Here is a 17,042-nt window from a genome sequence, read left to right as displayed (position 1 = left end):
ATGACCTCTTGTGGGCCTGTTATGATTGTGCAACTATATACCACACAACAGGTGTTGAATTTTTCTTCAGTTTTTGCAACTGATGCAAAACCTGGAGTGAAAGTTGATACACATTTGCAATTCAGGGAACTGATACCACAGGAAGACTCTAAGTTACGTTTTCTCACTGAAAAATTCTTTTTTCCCTCAAAGATCATTTTCATGTGGAATTTTACCACACCACAGAAGAAACAACCTAGCTAGTTTCTTGTCTAAACTGGAAGTGAATTCAAACAATCAGTTCAGGTGATGACATTTGAGAGTTCTCACCATTGAAAGTGTAGGCATATCAGCACCAACGTTTTGTGGACTGAACCCAGTGGTATCAAACGTCGTTTTAGACAAAGATTGTGCTAACAGACTGCATAATGCTGCATAAATTCTGCTAAATAATTTTGTGTCGATCTAAGCATAAGCAAGAACAAATGAAATACTCACTAGATTCTAGTGGAGGATGAGAAGTCTCGGGAATCCTTGGAATGTCACTAAAATAGGTAAAGAAAAATTAGAAAAAACCTGAACAGTTTCTCTACAAAACAAACACATGGACTAATTTTAGAGGGAGGTGATTACTTAATTTTCAACAATAATTACCCTCAGATTTTCACTCATGCCCCTGAAAAATCCCACACTTACAGGTCTTTGATACATCTTCGTTAGATATATTGTTGTTTCTACTTTAACTTTTCTCTCATAGTGCTATGCCGATACCTTTTCTCTCTCTCTCTCTTTTTTTTTTTTTTTTGCATAAGAGGCTTCATCTTCCTTCTTCATTCCCAGGTTGCTTTACAATGTCTTTCAATTTTCTTTAGAATTTTGATGGCACAGGGCTGAGCTTACCTAATTGTTGTGAGGGAGATGAGGGCACTGTGTGTGTTTCTTTCCATTACACATTTCTCTAGTAGTCTGCAGCCTCCCTGGGTGCCTGTATTTCCTGATCTGAGAAAGCCCTACAGGGAGTGATACTTTATGACACCATCATTTAGGCTTTAGCTAAAGTGTGGGAAGCCAGGGAGGTTGCCAAGCCTCTGGGATTGGAGCACTTGCTGATTTTGTTTCAGCAAAAAATCCATTTTTAAAAAATCCTCTCCGCACTGATTTCTTTTAAAGTGAAAAGATCACATTTAACAACAAAAACAACAATCTATCAGGAGGAGTGTATGCAGTCTCTCCACATTCCCATGCTTACAGGAAAGCCCAGCTGAGATTTTATTGAGCTACAGACACCTAGGAAGGCTGAAAATTCCAGCACCAGAGAGATGATTTGTAGAATGAAAGAAAAGACATTCACAGAAGACTTTGGCCACCTCAAAAGTAAGGTAAGTATAACAAAATCCCACACCCCATTCATGAAACTCTTCCCTCCTCCTTCCAAATTTCCAAACGTGATTCCTTTTTTCCCATTAGTAAAGCTGGGATTTACAATAGAACTTGATGATCCTAAGGGATTTATCACTAATGTGCATTTGGTTTTGACAATGATTACAACACAGGCAGCAACTTCAATATGGACACACTATCAGGTTAGTATTGCAGTTGGATGTTCCACAATATTTGTAAAATCACACAACAAAGGGAAACATGTTGGAGAATAGAAGGGTGACAGCTATCTACAGCTAGTGATTCTGACTTTTTGAAAATGACACAAATTGTGTAACTCACTAGAAGTTTTTATACACGCGTCTCAAGGAGTTTGCTGAATGAAGCCTATGAAAAAAACTTACAATAACAAAGGGGGGGACCAAGAAAATATGGAAAAGGTAAAAATAATAATAAATGCATATACACATGGAAATACAATACACATGGAAATTGATATATCCCTAAATAGGGCTGCAATTCTAAACACAGTTACCTGGGAGTAAGCACCCTTGAACTCAGTAGGATTTACTTCTGAATGGACATTGTACAGCAGATGTGGAGAACATTTAGCCCTCTAGATGTTGCTCCTATCAGCCTCAGGAAGCTTAACCAATGGTAAGCGATGATGGGAGCTGTAGTTCAGCAACATCTGGAGGGCCAAAGGTTTCCCACATCTGATGTATAGCATCATGTTACAGATTTACATGCAGTTCTTATACATTAGCCTCTGAAACAGCAAAACATGCTTCCTATTAGTGGCTCTCAGTCCAAAAAGATTTTATTTGCCCTTTTACATTTGGGTGGGGATTTACCATAATTTTATGTTGGGGATTCACAAAAATCTATAAAGTCCCCTGGCAGCATGAGATTTTGCTAGATCTTGCCAGGGGTCTTAGGCATAGCATGTGTGGATGATATCCAGATATGGTGCATAGAGACTTGTTCAATAGATTTAAGCTGCATGATATGGGCAAGCCACTTTCTGCATACAGGCCTTGAATACTGTCACACATAAAGAAGCATTGTGGGTTGCACAGAATCCAGGGAACTGTTGTCTGTGCCACAGTAATGCCACAGAAACACAACCCTCAACTTTTTTTCCTCCATGTCTGACCTCGTGGCTGCAGTATTTGTGTGATTACATGGATTTAGCAAAATCTGAAGGAGAATGTCGTGACACCTGTGGAACCTGTGTACAATAATCATTAAAAATCCCAACCCCTATCCCTCCTCCATATATTTACAGTTTTAGCTACAAGTCTTAAAACGCTGCACATCCCTGCACAAACTCTATACAGAGCAATGTGGTTTTCTCAAGAGGGCAATCCAAAGATAAGCATGCAAGCTGTGCTACCCTTCCATCACTAATCTCATCACCTTCCAGCTCATGAAAGGAGACAAGCTGCAAAATGAAGCCTTTTGCATTAATGGAATATCAGGATTCTAAAATGAGTGTTGGGGGATGGGAGTTCATGAATACAAAAGGCTCCTCTGGCAGACATTTGCCTTCCACAAATTAAAAGGAGATTGACATGGTGACATGCGTTGGGGGAGCCCTCCAAGTTAACCCAACTCCTTTACTTTCTCCTGCGAAATGTCTGAAAAGTTGTGTGTGTGTGAGTGTGTGTGTGTGTGTGTGTGAGAGAGAGAGAGAGAGAGAGAGAGAGAGAGAGAGAGAGAGAAGATTGAGAGGGGGAATGTATGTGTGTGCGCATAGACTGAGTCACACAGAGAAATGCTTACATACGGTAGTTATGACCGGGGGGGGGGGGTGCATTTACAAAACGAGTGATTCAAACCTTACCCAATAGGCCTTGAAACAATAATTTCAACTTGAGGTTCTGATTTTGATTCTAAAATAATGTTGTAAACTTCTTCGTTTGTAGCTCCAGGAAGCGGTTTGCCATTCCATTCTAGAACTTCATCACCTTGAATGTAAACACAAAGAAGGTTTTCTTTCCTGCCTTTTATATCACTTTGCACAAGTACACACAAATACAAAAAAGCAAGCTTTCTTTTCCAGGCTTACAGATGCCCAGTTTATTCATCCTGATAATTTTGCAGAAAGCTTGTGTAGAAGTTATACAGTGCCTGCTCTTTATTTAGCATCCATTCTGATTTGTTTATGCACAGGCTATACATCCGAAGGTAGCCCTGTTTATGGAGGTTTTTAATGACTGATGTTTTAATGTATTTTTAATCTTTTGTTGGAAGCTGCCCAGAGTGGCTGGGGAAACCCAGCCAGATGGGCAGGGTATAAATAAATAAATAAATAAATAAATAATATGTTGTTGTTGTTGTTGTTGCTGTTGTTGTTATTCAACACCCACTATTTATTGAGCATTCATCCTGTTTAGTTGCAATAAGGTTATATGACTTCCCATCAATTGAACATTATCTCATTTTTTTCTAGTGCATTTTCTCATCATTTTCCCTATCATAAAATGTCTGGCTCTTTATTAAGTGCATTTGTTGTGCCAGAGCACTTTAATCCATTTTAATTGTGCAAAACTAAATTTGCGACAGAATCTATCTTCTGTGTATGCTAGTGATCTCTTCGTATGCCGACCAGACAGGAGATTCCTGCATTGCAGGGGGTTGGATTAGATGACCCTTCGGGTCTTTTCTGACTCTACAATTCCATGATTCTATGAGAAGCATCCTCCTGGCCAATGCATGTAGACAGAAGTAAGCTCCTCCAAGTGGCCAATCAAACACCAACACTTTCTTAAGGGGTTTCAATGTTCAAAGAGGCTGCTCAAATAGCCCTGGCTCTTTATCATGACAAGCAGACTGCTGTTTGACGATCCTCACGTCAAAGCTTTGTTCAGTTCATTTTGTATACAGTGTACTCTGCTAACACCCTGAATACAAACACAATCGCAGAAATGTAGAGTTGGAAGGGACCTTGAGGATCACCTAGTCCAACTTCTTGCAGTGCAGGAATCTATCACCCAAAATGGGGCTTGAACCCTTGGATTAAGAGTCTCATGTGCTACCTGAGCTATCTATATGGAAATAAAATCCACAGATCCAAAAAATTTGCAAAGCCCCCAATTTTCATCACTTCCCATCATTTTCTATAAGAAGTCCTTTACTGCACCGAAGACGATTTCCTTCTGAATTCCGAAGTTTCTGTCCACCTAACACAGAATGGGGAGCCCAGGCACTAGCATAGCTCTGGCCCCCAAGCAGATCTGCAGAAGCACTGCATGTATCCATTTATTTTCAGACTTCCATGTTCACTTAAGCAGAGGGCATCAAGCATGCAATCTAAAGGTGCTTCTTCTCATGGGGATCAGTGCACTCAACTGGGTGGATTTATTTAGGGCCCATTTTTGTTCATGTAAGCAATTTGATAATAATGTCAACATTTAATATTTAAATACTATTTTAAAAATTAAACATGTTATTAAATGTTTAATGCATACATAGGGAAGTCCTTCCAATGCTTTATATAAATATAATGCTTTTTTATTTTCACCATATATAAATAGCTGCTTCTAAGGGCAACCTGCACACTATTGCTGACAGTAATGATAGTGATTATCAATATATTGCTACCATCACATTAGACTGAAATGTTTTATTGCAAAATTTAAATTGGGATAGGGAACCTCATGTCTGGAGATGAAATGCAGCACTCCAGGCCTCTCTGTCTGGGCCTTGGGACTCTCCCCATGCCCTGCTCCCTCCCCAGGACTCAAGCCCTGTCCTCACACCATGCCCCACACTGAGCCCACTCCACACTCCCCATGAGAACTGCTGCTTGACTGAAACATGTCCTGTAACTATCATAATGCCAAGCTGAAGGTTGGGGAGTGGTGTGTGTTGTCTGTAGATGTAAGAACCTCTGACTTTTGCATGACTGGAAGGTAGCCCACTGTACATAGTGCGTAAGGGTCAAATCTGTTGCTCTGCCTGCTTTGGTCTTTGCCCCCACCCAGCTCTGGCCCCCAGAAGGTTTATGGCAAAATGTGGTCCCGAAAAAGTTCGGCGTTCCTGCTGTAAATGCAGCACAAAACACAACAGTAGTGCTGTTTTCGCAACATCAAAAAAATAAAAAATAAAAATTCAGTGGCTGAGTTACCTGCTCTTAGATGTCCCACCACATCAGCCAAGCTACCTTTCTTTACTTTGGTAATGAAGGCACCAAGTCGTCCTAAATCAGTCATTTTTCCTCCTACAACCTGAGTGGGAGGAGGGGAAAGTGTCAGTTTTCAGAATACAGCAAATTACATTTTAAGGAATGCAATGAAAAACTATTTAATCCAATAGACAGCTGCAAGTTACCTATCACGACTTGCTGACCAGAATGTTTACGCACACACGAATGTTTACACACAAGTTCAAAGTTAAAACAGTCCTTGCTGAAGTGATATTTTATGTAATGTTCATAGGCCTTATACATGCAAAACTATATTTCTATAAGCTCTCATATTCATATTAACACTTAAACAGATTCTAGGTCAAAACACGTATTATGAACGTTTGGAAAGCCTGCTGGACCAGGCCAATGGCTCATGCTGGTCCATCATCCTGTTCTCAAAGTGGCCAAACAGATTCCTGTGAGAAAACAGCAAGCAGGATTCGAGCACAGGAACCCTCTCCCCTCCTGGGTTTCCAGCAACTGGTATTCAGAAGCAATGCTACTTCCAACTGTGTCCTGCTTGTGGGAATCACATAGGTTCCTGATTGGGCCTCTGTGGGAACAGAATGCAGGACTAATGTGCCCTTCCGTCTGATCTAGTAGGATGATAATCTTATGATTGTTATTTTCCACTTCCCATTAAGCTCTAATTAAATGTTATGGCCAGCTTGAACCTTAATATGAAAGAACATACAATGCTCAGTCCATGGCTATTTGAACCGGCAACCTGATACGCATTCAGTCTTCTTAATGAAGGGAGATGTTCCCCTATTTGGAAAGGAGTTTGGAATTCATCTGTCTGTATTAGGAATTCACAGGGGGGAAGAGAAAGGTCAGAAAAGGCTGCTGAGCTAATGTATGTCCATCTGCAAATTATATCTATGTCAGGCCCCTGCCCCCAACATTAAAGGGGCAGAAATGCCAAATATATTTCTATGGCTCATGATTCTATTTTCATACTTGGGAAGGTGTGGACTGGCTCAGCATCCTTTTCCTCTTTCCCTACCACAAGGTCCAAAAACCAAATATAAGTTTAGTACCCTGAGGAGGAGACACCACCCATCACTTAGTTCTCTCGCTGAGGCCACAGCCAACCTCTAAAATATATTGGAATGAATTTACAGCCTAACCTCCACAGTACTTACTTTGAGTCCCAGCAATGCACCTGACTCCTTTGGCATAGTTGTTCTCTTGTTGAGAATAACACGACCAATTAGGCGATCTCCCTCTTTAGATGGTTGCCACGTTACAGGATGCTATTAAAAATAAACAAACAAGGAGAAGCAAATTCCTGTTTATGCATACAAACCAAGTAAAATAGCCACACTCTTTTTTCTGATGTAATAAAGATGTTGGGCATCTATTTTTATAGTTATCAATGAACTGCATGTTGCCTATGCTGGTTATTTAAACTGTTTGCTGTCTTCAGCATAATACTTAGAATGGAAGGCACACTTATGATCCAAGACAAAGTATACAACTCATTACGGTTTAGCATATATTTTTCTATTAAGTTTATTCAATGAATGAAGGAGCAGTTTGTTTGTTTTACAAAAATATCCTACCTATTAAAGATGTTTTGTGGATTATTCATAAAAACAACTATGTCACAGTCTTTTTCATATTATCATGTTAAGAACCAACCAACACCATAATGATAGATAATAATAAAAAATCATTTATTTTAATTTAATCCAATAGACCAATTTGGCATATTTCTTACCGAGCTAATAGGAGATGTCTCCCTACTGTGCCACGTGGCAGGATCAAGCCAGTAATAATCCAAATCACCTGGAAAATATAGGAAATGAAAGAAATGTGTATTCTGAAGGAAATGCATTAATTGTATTATGAGCTGAACTAAATTTAGTGTTTGAATTTAGAAATAATAATAATAATAATAATAATAATAATATACAATTCCCTATTCAACTGCAGATCTTGCATGATGATTGAGTTTTTGTTTTGGTTGAGTTTGTAATTTGTTAAAACAGTTTCTATATTACAGTGTTTCAAGATGCTGATGTTGCTAGCATATAAAAATTACAAGGAGATACTTCAGATTGGCCACATTCAGATGACATCCTAAATCAAGTCTGAGGAACATATGGCCCTCTAGGTGTTGTTGGACTTTCACTCTCATCAGACCCAGCTGGCGTGGCCCGTGGTCAGGAACAATGGGAGTTGTAGCTCAACAACATATAGAAGACTACAGCTTCCCCATATGTGTGCTAAATCATAGTTTAGCAATACCAGACTGAGTCAAGTCTTCCTACCCATGTTTGGATGCTCTTATTCTCTCCTTCAGCACAAGCACAAGGAGGAAATATGAAGCTTCTGCTACAGTTTCAGGTTAACCAGAGTTAACATTAATTAATGTTAACTGCGGTTTGATTAAACAAGTCAGCTTCATAATCCATGCTTTGAAACTGGCTTGTTTCAAACAAACCATGCTTATGATTAACCAGTTTGTTGGGTTTAAGCTACAGTTAAGTGAAACCAAAATCTTCCTCACAGTCATATCAGAGAAAGAGAAAGATGAGCCCATGTCCCAATATAGCTCATTTCATCAAGCAGAACTGGGTTATTTATTCTGGCCTATCTAGTTCCATTCTGATAGCATTTCTTCTGGATTTCAGGTACCATATTTCCTGTAACCTGAGATGATTTCAATGGAGGTGCCTGGGGTTGAACCTTGGACCTCTCTGCATATAAAACAACACACTCTACTTGCATGCTATAAACACAAGCTTGGTTGTTTCAATCCCACAATTTCCAACTGCAGTAAATTTTGAGCAGCTGCATGCTTGCTCCAGGTCCCCATATGGCCTACTTGTGTACATTTGCAAATACATAGGACTGTATTTCAGGCTAAAGTTAGCTGCAGATAGTTCCTATTTAAATCAATGGCACTTAAATGATGGCTAACTTGTGTTACTGATTTCAATGGAACTCAAGTTCAGCTAACTTCAGCTGGCTCCAACTCAGAAATAGCACACCATCATAATCAATTTCCAGTAAAACTGCTCTGAACATCTCACTATTTGGGGGAGACAGAAGCAACCAAAGCTACAATGTGTGACATACACATAGCTGTACTAGTAAGCGATTGATAGTAGTTAAAATAATTTTGTGCGGTATGTAGTAGGTATATATACACAATATTATTTGAATAATGGAGGCAAAACTGGAAATGTACTTGATGAGATGACACACAAGTAAAAGGGGTAGATAGAAAAGATGAATGAATTACATGATGTGAAGTGATGGAGAGAGATGCATATGTTTCTGTGTTATGCAATGATGACCAACAAATGAATTATAGTAATCAATTCGCAGAGATTGCAGTTTAGAATACCAATCAGGATTCTGTACAAGAAGATACTTCCTTGTAAAGGCAAGCTGGAGCACAATTCTCTGCACACTTACCTAATAAGTCTAATTGAAATTAGCAGAACTTACTTCTGAGTAAACATGCATAGGATTGCACTGTTAGCCACTCTGCTATTGTAATGCAAGCTGTGCAGACTCTGGTTTACCTCTGCCATGGATTCATTAGTTAGTCTAAAGCAGCTCATTCATTATCTCTTATCCTCAGCTCCACCCACACCTGTAATATGGGGCTAATAATGTCAAACTACTTTACAGAGCTGTAATACAGATGATGAGTGGATAATAACAACAACAACCATCAGCATCAGCATCAATGGCACATTTATTTCTCATTGGGCTTATTTATTTTTAAAATATATACCGATATATAGCATGGTTGATATCAAAACCTCAGTACAAGTACATAGCCACCCTTATGTTAAACCAAAGTTTAATATTACAAGAGTGAGCCTACCCTTCCCCAATCTGCTTTTGATGCACCTGCTTTAATTTTTAGATTAACCACAGTTTACTGTGTTATCATAGATTGGCCATTTTAACTTTAACTATGGTTTGTTTGAAACAAGCCAACTCCAAACAATGCATTATGAAACTGAAAATCCAAGGCATCCAGTTGCCAGCTGAGAACAAGATGCTGCTCCAGATGGGCCATTGGCATCATGCTGCAAACTCTTCTTATGTTCTTCATCAAACCACAGTTAACATTAGCCATAGTTTAGGGAGCTTTTTTGCTAGGGTTGTTGCTGAACTTGCAGAATCTTTCCTAAAGTTGCTCACTTTTTCGACATGCTAGATCAAATTAAGGCTGTACATATTTATTTAGTTTTAACATTTATCATCTGTTCTTTACCAGATAGTCCCAGGGCAGAACAAAACCCCACCTTCATTAAAATGAAGTATAGTAAATAAAATAAAAACAACAAACCATATTATGTATATGTAAGGTTCGTGGGGTGGTTGCTCGCGAGTAACCAGGCAAGATTCCAAACTGTCTTTTAACAGGTTTATTGTGCATGCTATTTACAGTGCAGAGCTACAAGTTCATGTCTGTATCAGTCACTCGCAGAATCTGGGAGTGGCCCCTTCTGGCTGTGACCCCAACATAAGAGTTTGGGTATCCCCAATCTCCGCCTCCCCTCCTTGCGCTTCACCCCTCTGCGTACTTGGGGCACCGGAAATGGCGTGTCTCCCTCCTTGCCCGCTGAGCGAGGGGAGTGCAGGGTCTCTCCAACATCCCCAGAGCCTCTGCTCTCAAGACCCGGAGCTGCCTGCCCCTCCCCACTGGAGACCTCGCTGCTTCCTCCACTGGCCGAGGAGGTGCTGCTGGTCAGGTGGGGCCGGGGCTCTCTGTAACATCCCGAGAGCCCTTCCACCACCCTGCGCTGAGCCGGGGACAGTTCCCTGACAGTATACAACTACTTTTAAAATTATGGTATAATTAAAAGAATCAGGGAGGAAAAAATACTGAAGCAGCCTAGATACTATAACAGCCAAGTGACTCATCACACTTCTCATTCCTTCCCAAAGGGCTGTGCAAAGAGGTGCATCTTCACTTGTCATGAAAATGTTAGTGTAGTATCAGTACCAGACACACCTCAAAGGATTCTAGAGGTAGGGAGCCACCACAGAGAAGGCCCTCTCATGCACCCCACCCTACAAACTTCAGCTAACAGTGGGATCATGAGCAGGTCCTTCCCCTCTGAACTTAGTGCATGGGCATGTGAATATGGAAGGAGGTGTGTGCAAGTATGTAGTTGTGCAAAGCCAGCATACTCATCAAAGCAAATCTGGTGCCATACACTGGCATACTTGGGCACATGTTGTGGCAGAGCTCACTGGTACTGAATTCTACCCTGCATGCCCCCCAACTGTAGGCATTACCAGTTAGTAGTGCCTCCACATTGCCAATGAGGGAAAGGCATCAGTTGACGACCCACTCAAGCATGTTGCCAACCCTGCCTCAAAGGATGAAGCCTGAATATACAGTATAGGGAACAGGAGTATGGGTGGAACTGATAGGAAGCAACAAACAAGAAGGAGCACTGGCACAAATTCACACTCAGGCACAGATTTCTCCCTCTGAAGAGCAAACAATATACCTCCTCTCATTGTTATTTGTCCCATTTCACTTCTGACATATTAAATGGAGTCCCTAATTCATAATGACAATGATACTTTAACAGCAGCATTCAAGAATGTTTACTCTATTATACAATTTCTCTCACAAACATGCTCAGACACTTTATCTTTCACAAAATTATTTTTATGGCAAATATGATATTGCTAACAAAAGTTGGTTGGGCTAGAATTTGTCAATTGCTTTTTCTCCTTAGCTTCCCTGTGTTCAGTTTGCTATATAAAGTGTCAAAAAATGAATACATTCAAGATTAGAGTCATAAATACCTAAAACTGAAATGCAATGCTTTCAACTGGGCACATTGTATTTAAAAATAAATTAATTCAAAAGCATACTATATGATAATACACAGGCTGCATTATTGCAATTTGAAGGCTATGAAATTTACTAACCACAACACGACTCAGGAGACGCAGGGCACACCAACTCTCTTCTGCCAAACAGATTAGCTAAAAATAATATATCTGAATGATTATATGTTCCCTGACCATCAAAACCTCTGAAATCTGATTACTTTCTCTAACGTGCAATATTGTTTATGGCTAAATGAGATTTACCCTGTCCAGGATTACATTTACAGACAGGTTATTTTAAAATATATTTTTTTAAAAATCAAAAAACATGTTTATGGTTGAACAAGTCAGCTTATATTTTTAAAACACAGTGATATAATTAAAAATCAGGAATGGGTATTATGAAGGGTAAAGGAACCCACCCGCCCCCCACAAGAGCAACAAAGGGGGCTCTTTTTATCCCCCCCCCCTTATGCTTGTACTTCACCACCAGAAGAAGCCTTTTCAAAACGCAGACTGATCGGCAATAATATTTTACAGACATCTACAGCCTCCCATTCTGACAGTACCATTAGATTACCTGTCCCCGAATACACCGTATGGAGAAGAAACTGAAGGAAACCAGCAAACATAGCAGCTTCAGCTCAGAGCACCTAAACAAGCAGAACCGACTTCAAGCAGGTTGCTGAATTCCAGCCTGCGACTGTAGCAAAGCCGTAACCGCAATGGGCGGGGGGGGGGGAGAGAGGAAACCCCCCCTCCAAAAAACAAATCAGTACAAAGCCAGGTCTATAAGACAAGTCCCTGTAGTCCTTGTCTCCTGAGCCAATGCCAAATTATTCTGCAATGTCAAACACTCTACAACAGTGACACCAAACAAGGCCACAAGAGCCACAGCCATCAATACAAATCTCTGCAGTGTGGAGAGAGCATTGATTACTGCATTAATCTATACGTGCTCAGTGCAATGCTAAAGAGCCTCTCTGACTACGGAGAATCCTTAATGATTTTAGGAGACTTCACGAGACAGTCTGACGAAGGGGGAGGGAGGGGAACCCCCCCCCCAAACAAAACACTGCTCCCTGCCCACAGAGATGGGAAAATAAATGTTTTATCTGCCAGTACCTGACACAGACAAATGCTATGCGAAGCACAAGTATCAATGCAATCTGTAACAATGCGGCAGCCATCCTTCCTCTTTAGTACATTTAGACTGAATTTTTGCTGTGCAATTTAAACACGGGCACAACACAAATTAAACCTGACTCACCCCCCCCCCCTTAATTCACAGATAGGAGACCACCACAGAAATGTGTGAATTGGGTTATAAAGAAGAGAAGCCAAACCTGAGGAAGTTGTTCCTCAGGTTGCCCGGTCCAAAGGCAAAAGCAGCTAAAGCTGAGCCAGAAGGCATATGTTTACTGGATGCTGCTTTCACCTGCTGACTGAGACAAGCCTTGGGCAACTGCCAAGGGGCACTCACAGCACATGGACCACTTAGGCAGTTGGAGATTTTCTTAGCGCTGGCACAGGTCCCTTCCCTTTGCAGCAGTTTTGTCTCCCATGCAGATGGGGCAGGGAGAGACAAAATAATATTTGTAGCTGAATATAGCAGTTGAATGTAGCAGTTCGAAAGCACGTCAAAGTGCAAGTAGATAAATAGGTACCTCTCTGGCGGGAAGGCAAACGGCGTTTCCGTGCGCCGCTCTGGTTTCACCAGAAGCGGCTTAGTCATGCTGGCCACATGACCCGGAAAAACTGTCTGCAGACAAACATCAGCTCCCTCAGCCAGTAAAGTGAGATGAGCGCCGCGACCCCAGAGTCGTTCATGACTGGACTTAACTGTCAGGGGTCCTTTACCTTTACCTTTTATAACATCTCACAGATTTATCAGTGATATACTATAGGTCAGCACTGTACTAACACAATGGTAGCAATTAGTTGACACTACAAATACTTTAATGCACTACTTGTGCAAAGGGGGACCAGGTACAGGAAGGGGCTGCAAAGCTATACGGAGGGCCCCACCCCAAGGCCATGACTTCCACTGACTTACGGGTAGACATCTGAGCCAGCAGCACTGTGAAATTACTACAAAATCTACCAGAAACCATGCAGCATTTGAAATACAAATCATTATCAACACCCTCAAATCAGCCCGTCGTAAACTCCTAACAAGTGAATGGCTAAAGCAGTTTAATTGATGCCTGAATGAAAATACAGCAATCAGGGTCGACATGGAACTTAATATATTTGGAGTTCTGCATGTCCGTTAGGAACATTGCAGTATTTGCTGTTCATTAAAAAGAAAATTTAATAAACCAGATACCCTGAAAAATATAATCAAGGGTATTTTTATTAACATTATTTATTTGTTATTACTATTATTATTATTATTATTATTATGTATTTTCTATGTATTTTACCTAACTCCAAATGATTCAGACTCTGACCTGGGAGGGGGGGGGTCATAGAGACAGGAGAAGGGTAGAGAGAGTAAGCACTAGGTCAAATTTCATTCCACAGCAGTGCTTTTATTCTTTTTTTGACCTGATTTGCCCCTATAGAAAACAAATGGCAGATTTTATATAATATTTAATACTTCTCTAATGTTGCCACAAGCAACACATCCTAATCCTCATCACAATTTTCTAGGCCAAGCTACGATTAGGATTGTGATGACACAGATAAAGGAAATCTGGACAATACGGGTTAATGTTTTCATTTCTTCTCACAAAGCAAGCAGAGAAAAGGTTCTGAACATACCACATAGTTTTGAGAGAGGTGATGGACCACGTTAATTTTCTGTTGCTCCAGAGCAGGAAGTAGCTGACATGGTGCCCCCCCCAGATGTTACAGACTACAATTTCATTCAGTCTAAGCAGCACAGCCAGTAACCAGGGATAATGGGAGTTCCCATCAGTGACATCTGCAGGACACCCCCTTGGCCACCCCTGCTCTAGAAGGCTCAACCTCGCCCAATGGGTTCTAATTAGAATAAACAATATTTAGAGTAAACATCAGGAAACACTCCTGGATGGTGCAAACTGTTTGATGGTGGAACAGATTGCCCTGGCTGGTGGTGGACCCTCCTTTGTTGGAAGTTTTTAAGCTGAAGCTGGAATTCCACCTGTTGTGGATGCTGCAGTAGTGGGGTTCCTTCCAAGTCTGTGATTCTAAGGCTGAGGTGATTAATAAAAGGCACATTATGTTTCACTGCAAAAAATATGGATCCATCAACAGTTTCTGCTTTGTGACAATTCCCCCCAGCACCTAGATGCAAGTTTGTGTTCGCAGGTCTAAACCGCTGCTTCCCTAACATCCTGTCTCTCACCACCACCTTATGGCCCTCATTGGTTTAGAGGATACATCCTGTACTGTACTGAGCTTTGGAAGGACTAGTTACAACTTCCTTTTCCTAGGTCTAGGAATGTAGGAATTAGACGGTGTTATTGGGAAGGCACAAGGTGGGTCCCAGTGGTATCTCTTTTCCCATCTCAACCAATGCTTCCTATTGGCTTCTCAAGGATAAATGTGTGACAAAGGGCAGAAGTTGATAACAAAGCAAGCTATCACTGGCATAACTTTTAAAAGGTGTTTGGTGAAGGTTCTCATTTCTCTTTATTTATTATCTAGAAAAGTTCAAGAACCAAAGGTCTAGCATTGGCTGTCAGTAATAACTCATAGAGAGATGGCTACAGTTCTGTTTCAGTCTGTCAAGGGCATTTCAATATGATTTCGGTACTGCTGGTGCGGTAGATTTGACAACACACTGCTTCACTGGTGCACCATTTCAGGTCTGTGAGCGAAACCTAAATTGTGGCATCATAGTGACAAAGCAGTCACTGCATCCATTACTATACACAGTTTCTGATACAGCTACTCAAAGCATTGGAGTATCAGCTAACACATTGGTTGCCAATGGGACACCTGTGGATGCATATACACCATACCTCTATACTCCCTTAGTGGAAAGAAACCTCCTTCAGCCAACAGAGGAATTTTTTCAAGCCTAATTGTAGTGAGGGGTCAATTTAAGGTAGATTGCAGCTGGGGAGGAGAAAGTTGCAGGGTCCTTACTCTAGTCTTTTTCTGGTTCTCAAATATGCCCATGGACCAAAAAAGGGTTACAACCCCTCCACTAATGTATAGTACCGTAGCTACTTACATGCCCAGAATACTACTCTAAAACTTGGTCAACCTTGTGCAAATGCATATTCCAGCCAGAGTTCTTGGTTCAAGAAAAACATTTAACTCATGAATCAATGTATAAGCTTTATCATCCATGAGATATATAAAACAAGCCCTTTCATAAACGCAATAATGATAAGAGAGTTGAAGTATTCTCCCTATATGACTCCCTTACAGCGAATTTTTCAAATTCATACTAGTGAATAAAACTACACTCTATTTCCATATAAGTACAGAGTCAGAAGACTTTAAAACTGCTGTTGGAAATTGCATATCAAAAAGGTCTCTGGTACGATAAAGCTTTTATGAAATTTGGCAATGAATTAGCAGATGTTTCTGGAACTGTAGATAAAATATGCAGTAGCTAACTGAAGAAAATATTTGTGGGAAATGACAGATGAAATTTAAATTGCACAGACTCCATCTAGTGGCCAATTTAGCATAAGATTTAGCAAAACTAGAGGATTAATTTGATCCAATTCATTCCTCTTCTGCTTGTAAAATTACATATTTACATTAATTAATTTATTTCTAACACCAACTCCAAAAAGGAGTTCATATGTCACATAAAAATATCCAATAAAATCTGGTCTTTGCCCTGATTCTGTTTGCATTCCTATATATTCCAGCTCCACAATTCTATGTAGTACTGATGTAATTAAAAGAAAACAAGCAGCCCTGTCTGATCTCCTGAGCTGCAGGAAAAATATATACCTCTTTTTATAGCTTATTAAATCATTCTGAGCATGAAAAACATTTCACAACAGTCTGATTTTCTACTTTTTTTCAGTTCAAGAATTACTGACAACTTGTCAAGGTTCTGATTGGCTTTTCCTCATAATGAACCATGGCATGCTCCAATCACACGGGTGAAGACATCTTGCTAGTCCCTCCTACAGCAAACCAGGGGGTGGGAAGTTTTTCACAAAAGGCAATGACCGAACAATGATTTGGGAGAAATCAGACCATTAATTTGATTTAACTAACTAGTTATTTCGAGTGCTTATTGGAACGAAGAAAACAGGTCCAGAAATGGCTAAAAATGTGAAGCTTCGGGTTCACCTCACATGATGGGGCAACATTTCTTGCCTAATTTTGCCTGTCCCACCCCTGTATGCTATGTTTGATATAATACATGACCCTGGTTTACAAGGGCAAGGGGAAAAAATGTAAAGAAACAAGCATGCATAAAACACCTATCACTTGGAGATGCTTAATACCTGAAAAACTAACTCTAAAAATATCCTGCCACATTCTGGAATGCCCATCCTCACCAACCACCCCTGTTATTTTTATGTTTATATTCCACCTTTTCTCCCAGGAGAGCAATGTGGTTCTCCCCCTCTCCCTTCTACACAGTGTCTGCATTCTCTACCAGCCTTCAGGTTAAGAACATTCCCGCTGGGTGAGGCCAAAGGACCATCTAGCCCAACATCCTGTTCTCACTGTGGCCCATGAGAAGCATTCAAGCAGGAGC

At 40.5% G+C, this 17,042-nt stretch overlaps 1 protein-coding gene across 1 annotated transcript in view; it reads right to left on the bottom strand.

Moving 5' to 3' along the window:
• RIMS1 (regulating synaptic membrane exocytosis 1) overlaps nt 1-17,042 on the bottom strand; it is a 239,085-nt gene that overhangs the window by 100,432 nt on the left and 121,611 nt on the right. The window contains 6 exon segments of the mRNA XM_033143233.1: nt 478-524; nt 3,206-3,329; nt 5,492-5,591; nt 6,697-6,807; nt 7,275-7,342; nt 11,474-11,530. Of these exon segments, the coding sequence (XP_032999124.1) occupies nt 478-524; nt 3,206-3,329; nt 5,492-5,591; nt 6,697-6,807; nt 7,275-7,342; nt 11,474-11,530 (507 nt within the window).

Source organism: Lacerta agilis, chromosome 3 (assembly GCF_009819535.1).
Source record: "Lacerta agilis isolate rLacAgi1 chromosome 3, rLacAgi1.pri, whole genome shotgun sequence".
Classification (NCBI taxonomy): Eukaryota; Metazoa; Chordata; class Lepidosauria; order Squamata; family Lacertidae; genus Lacerta; species Lacerta agilis.
The sequence above is the reverse complement of the archived record's forward strand: the minus strand, read 5'-3'. Positions and strand labels throughout refer to the sequence as shown.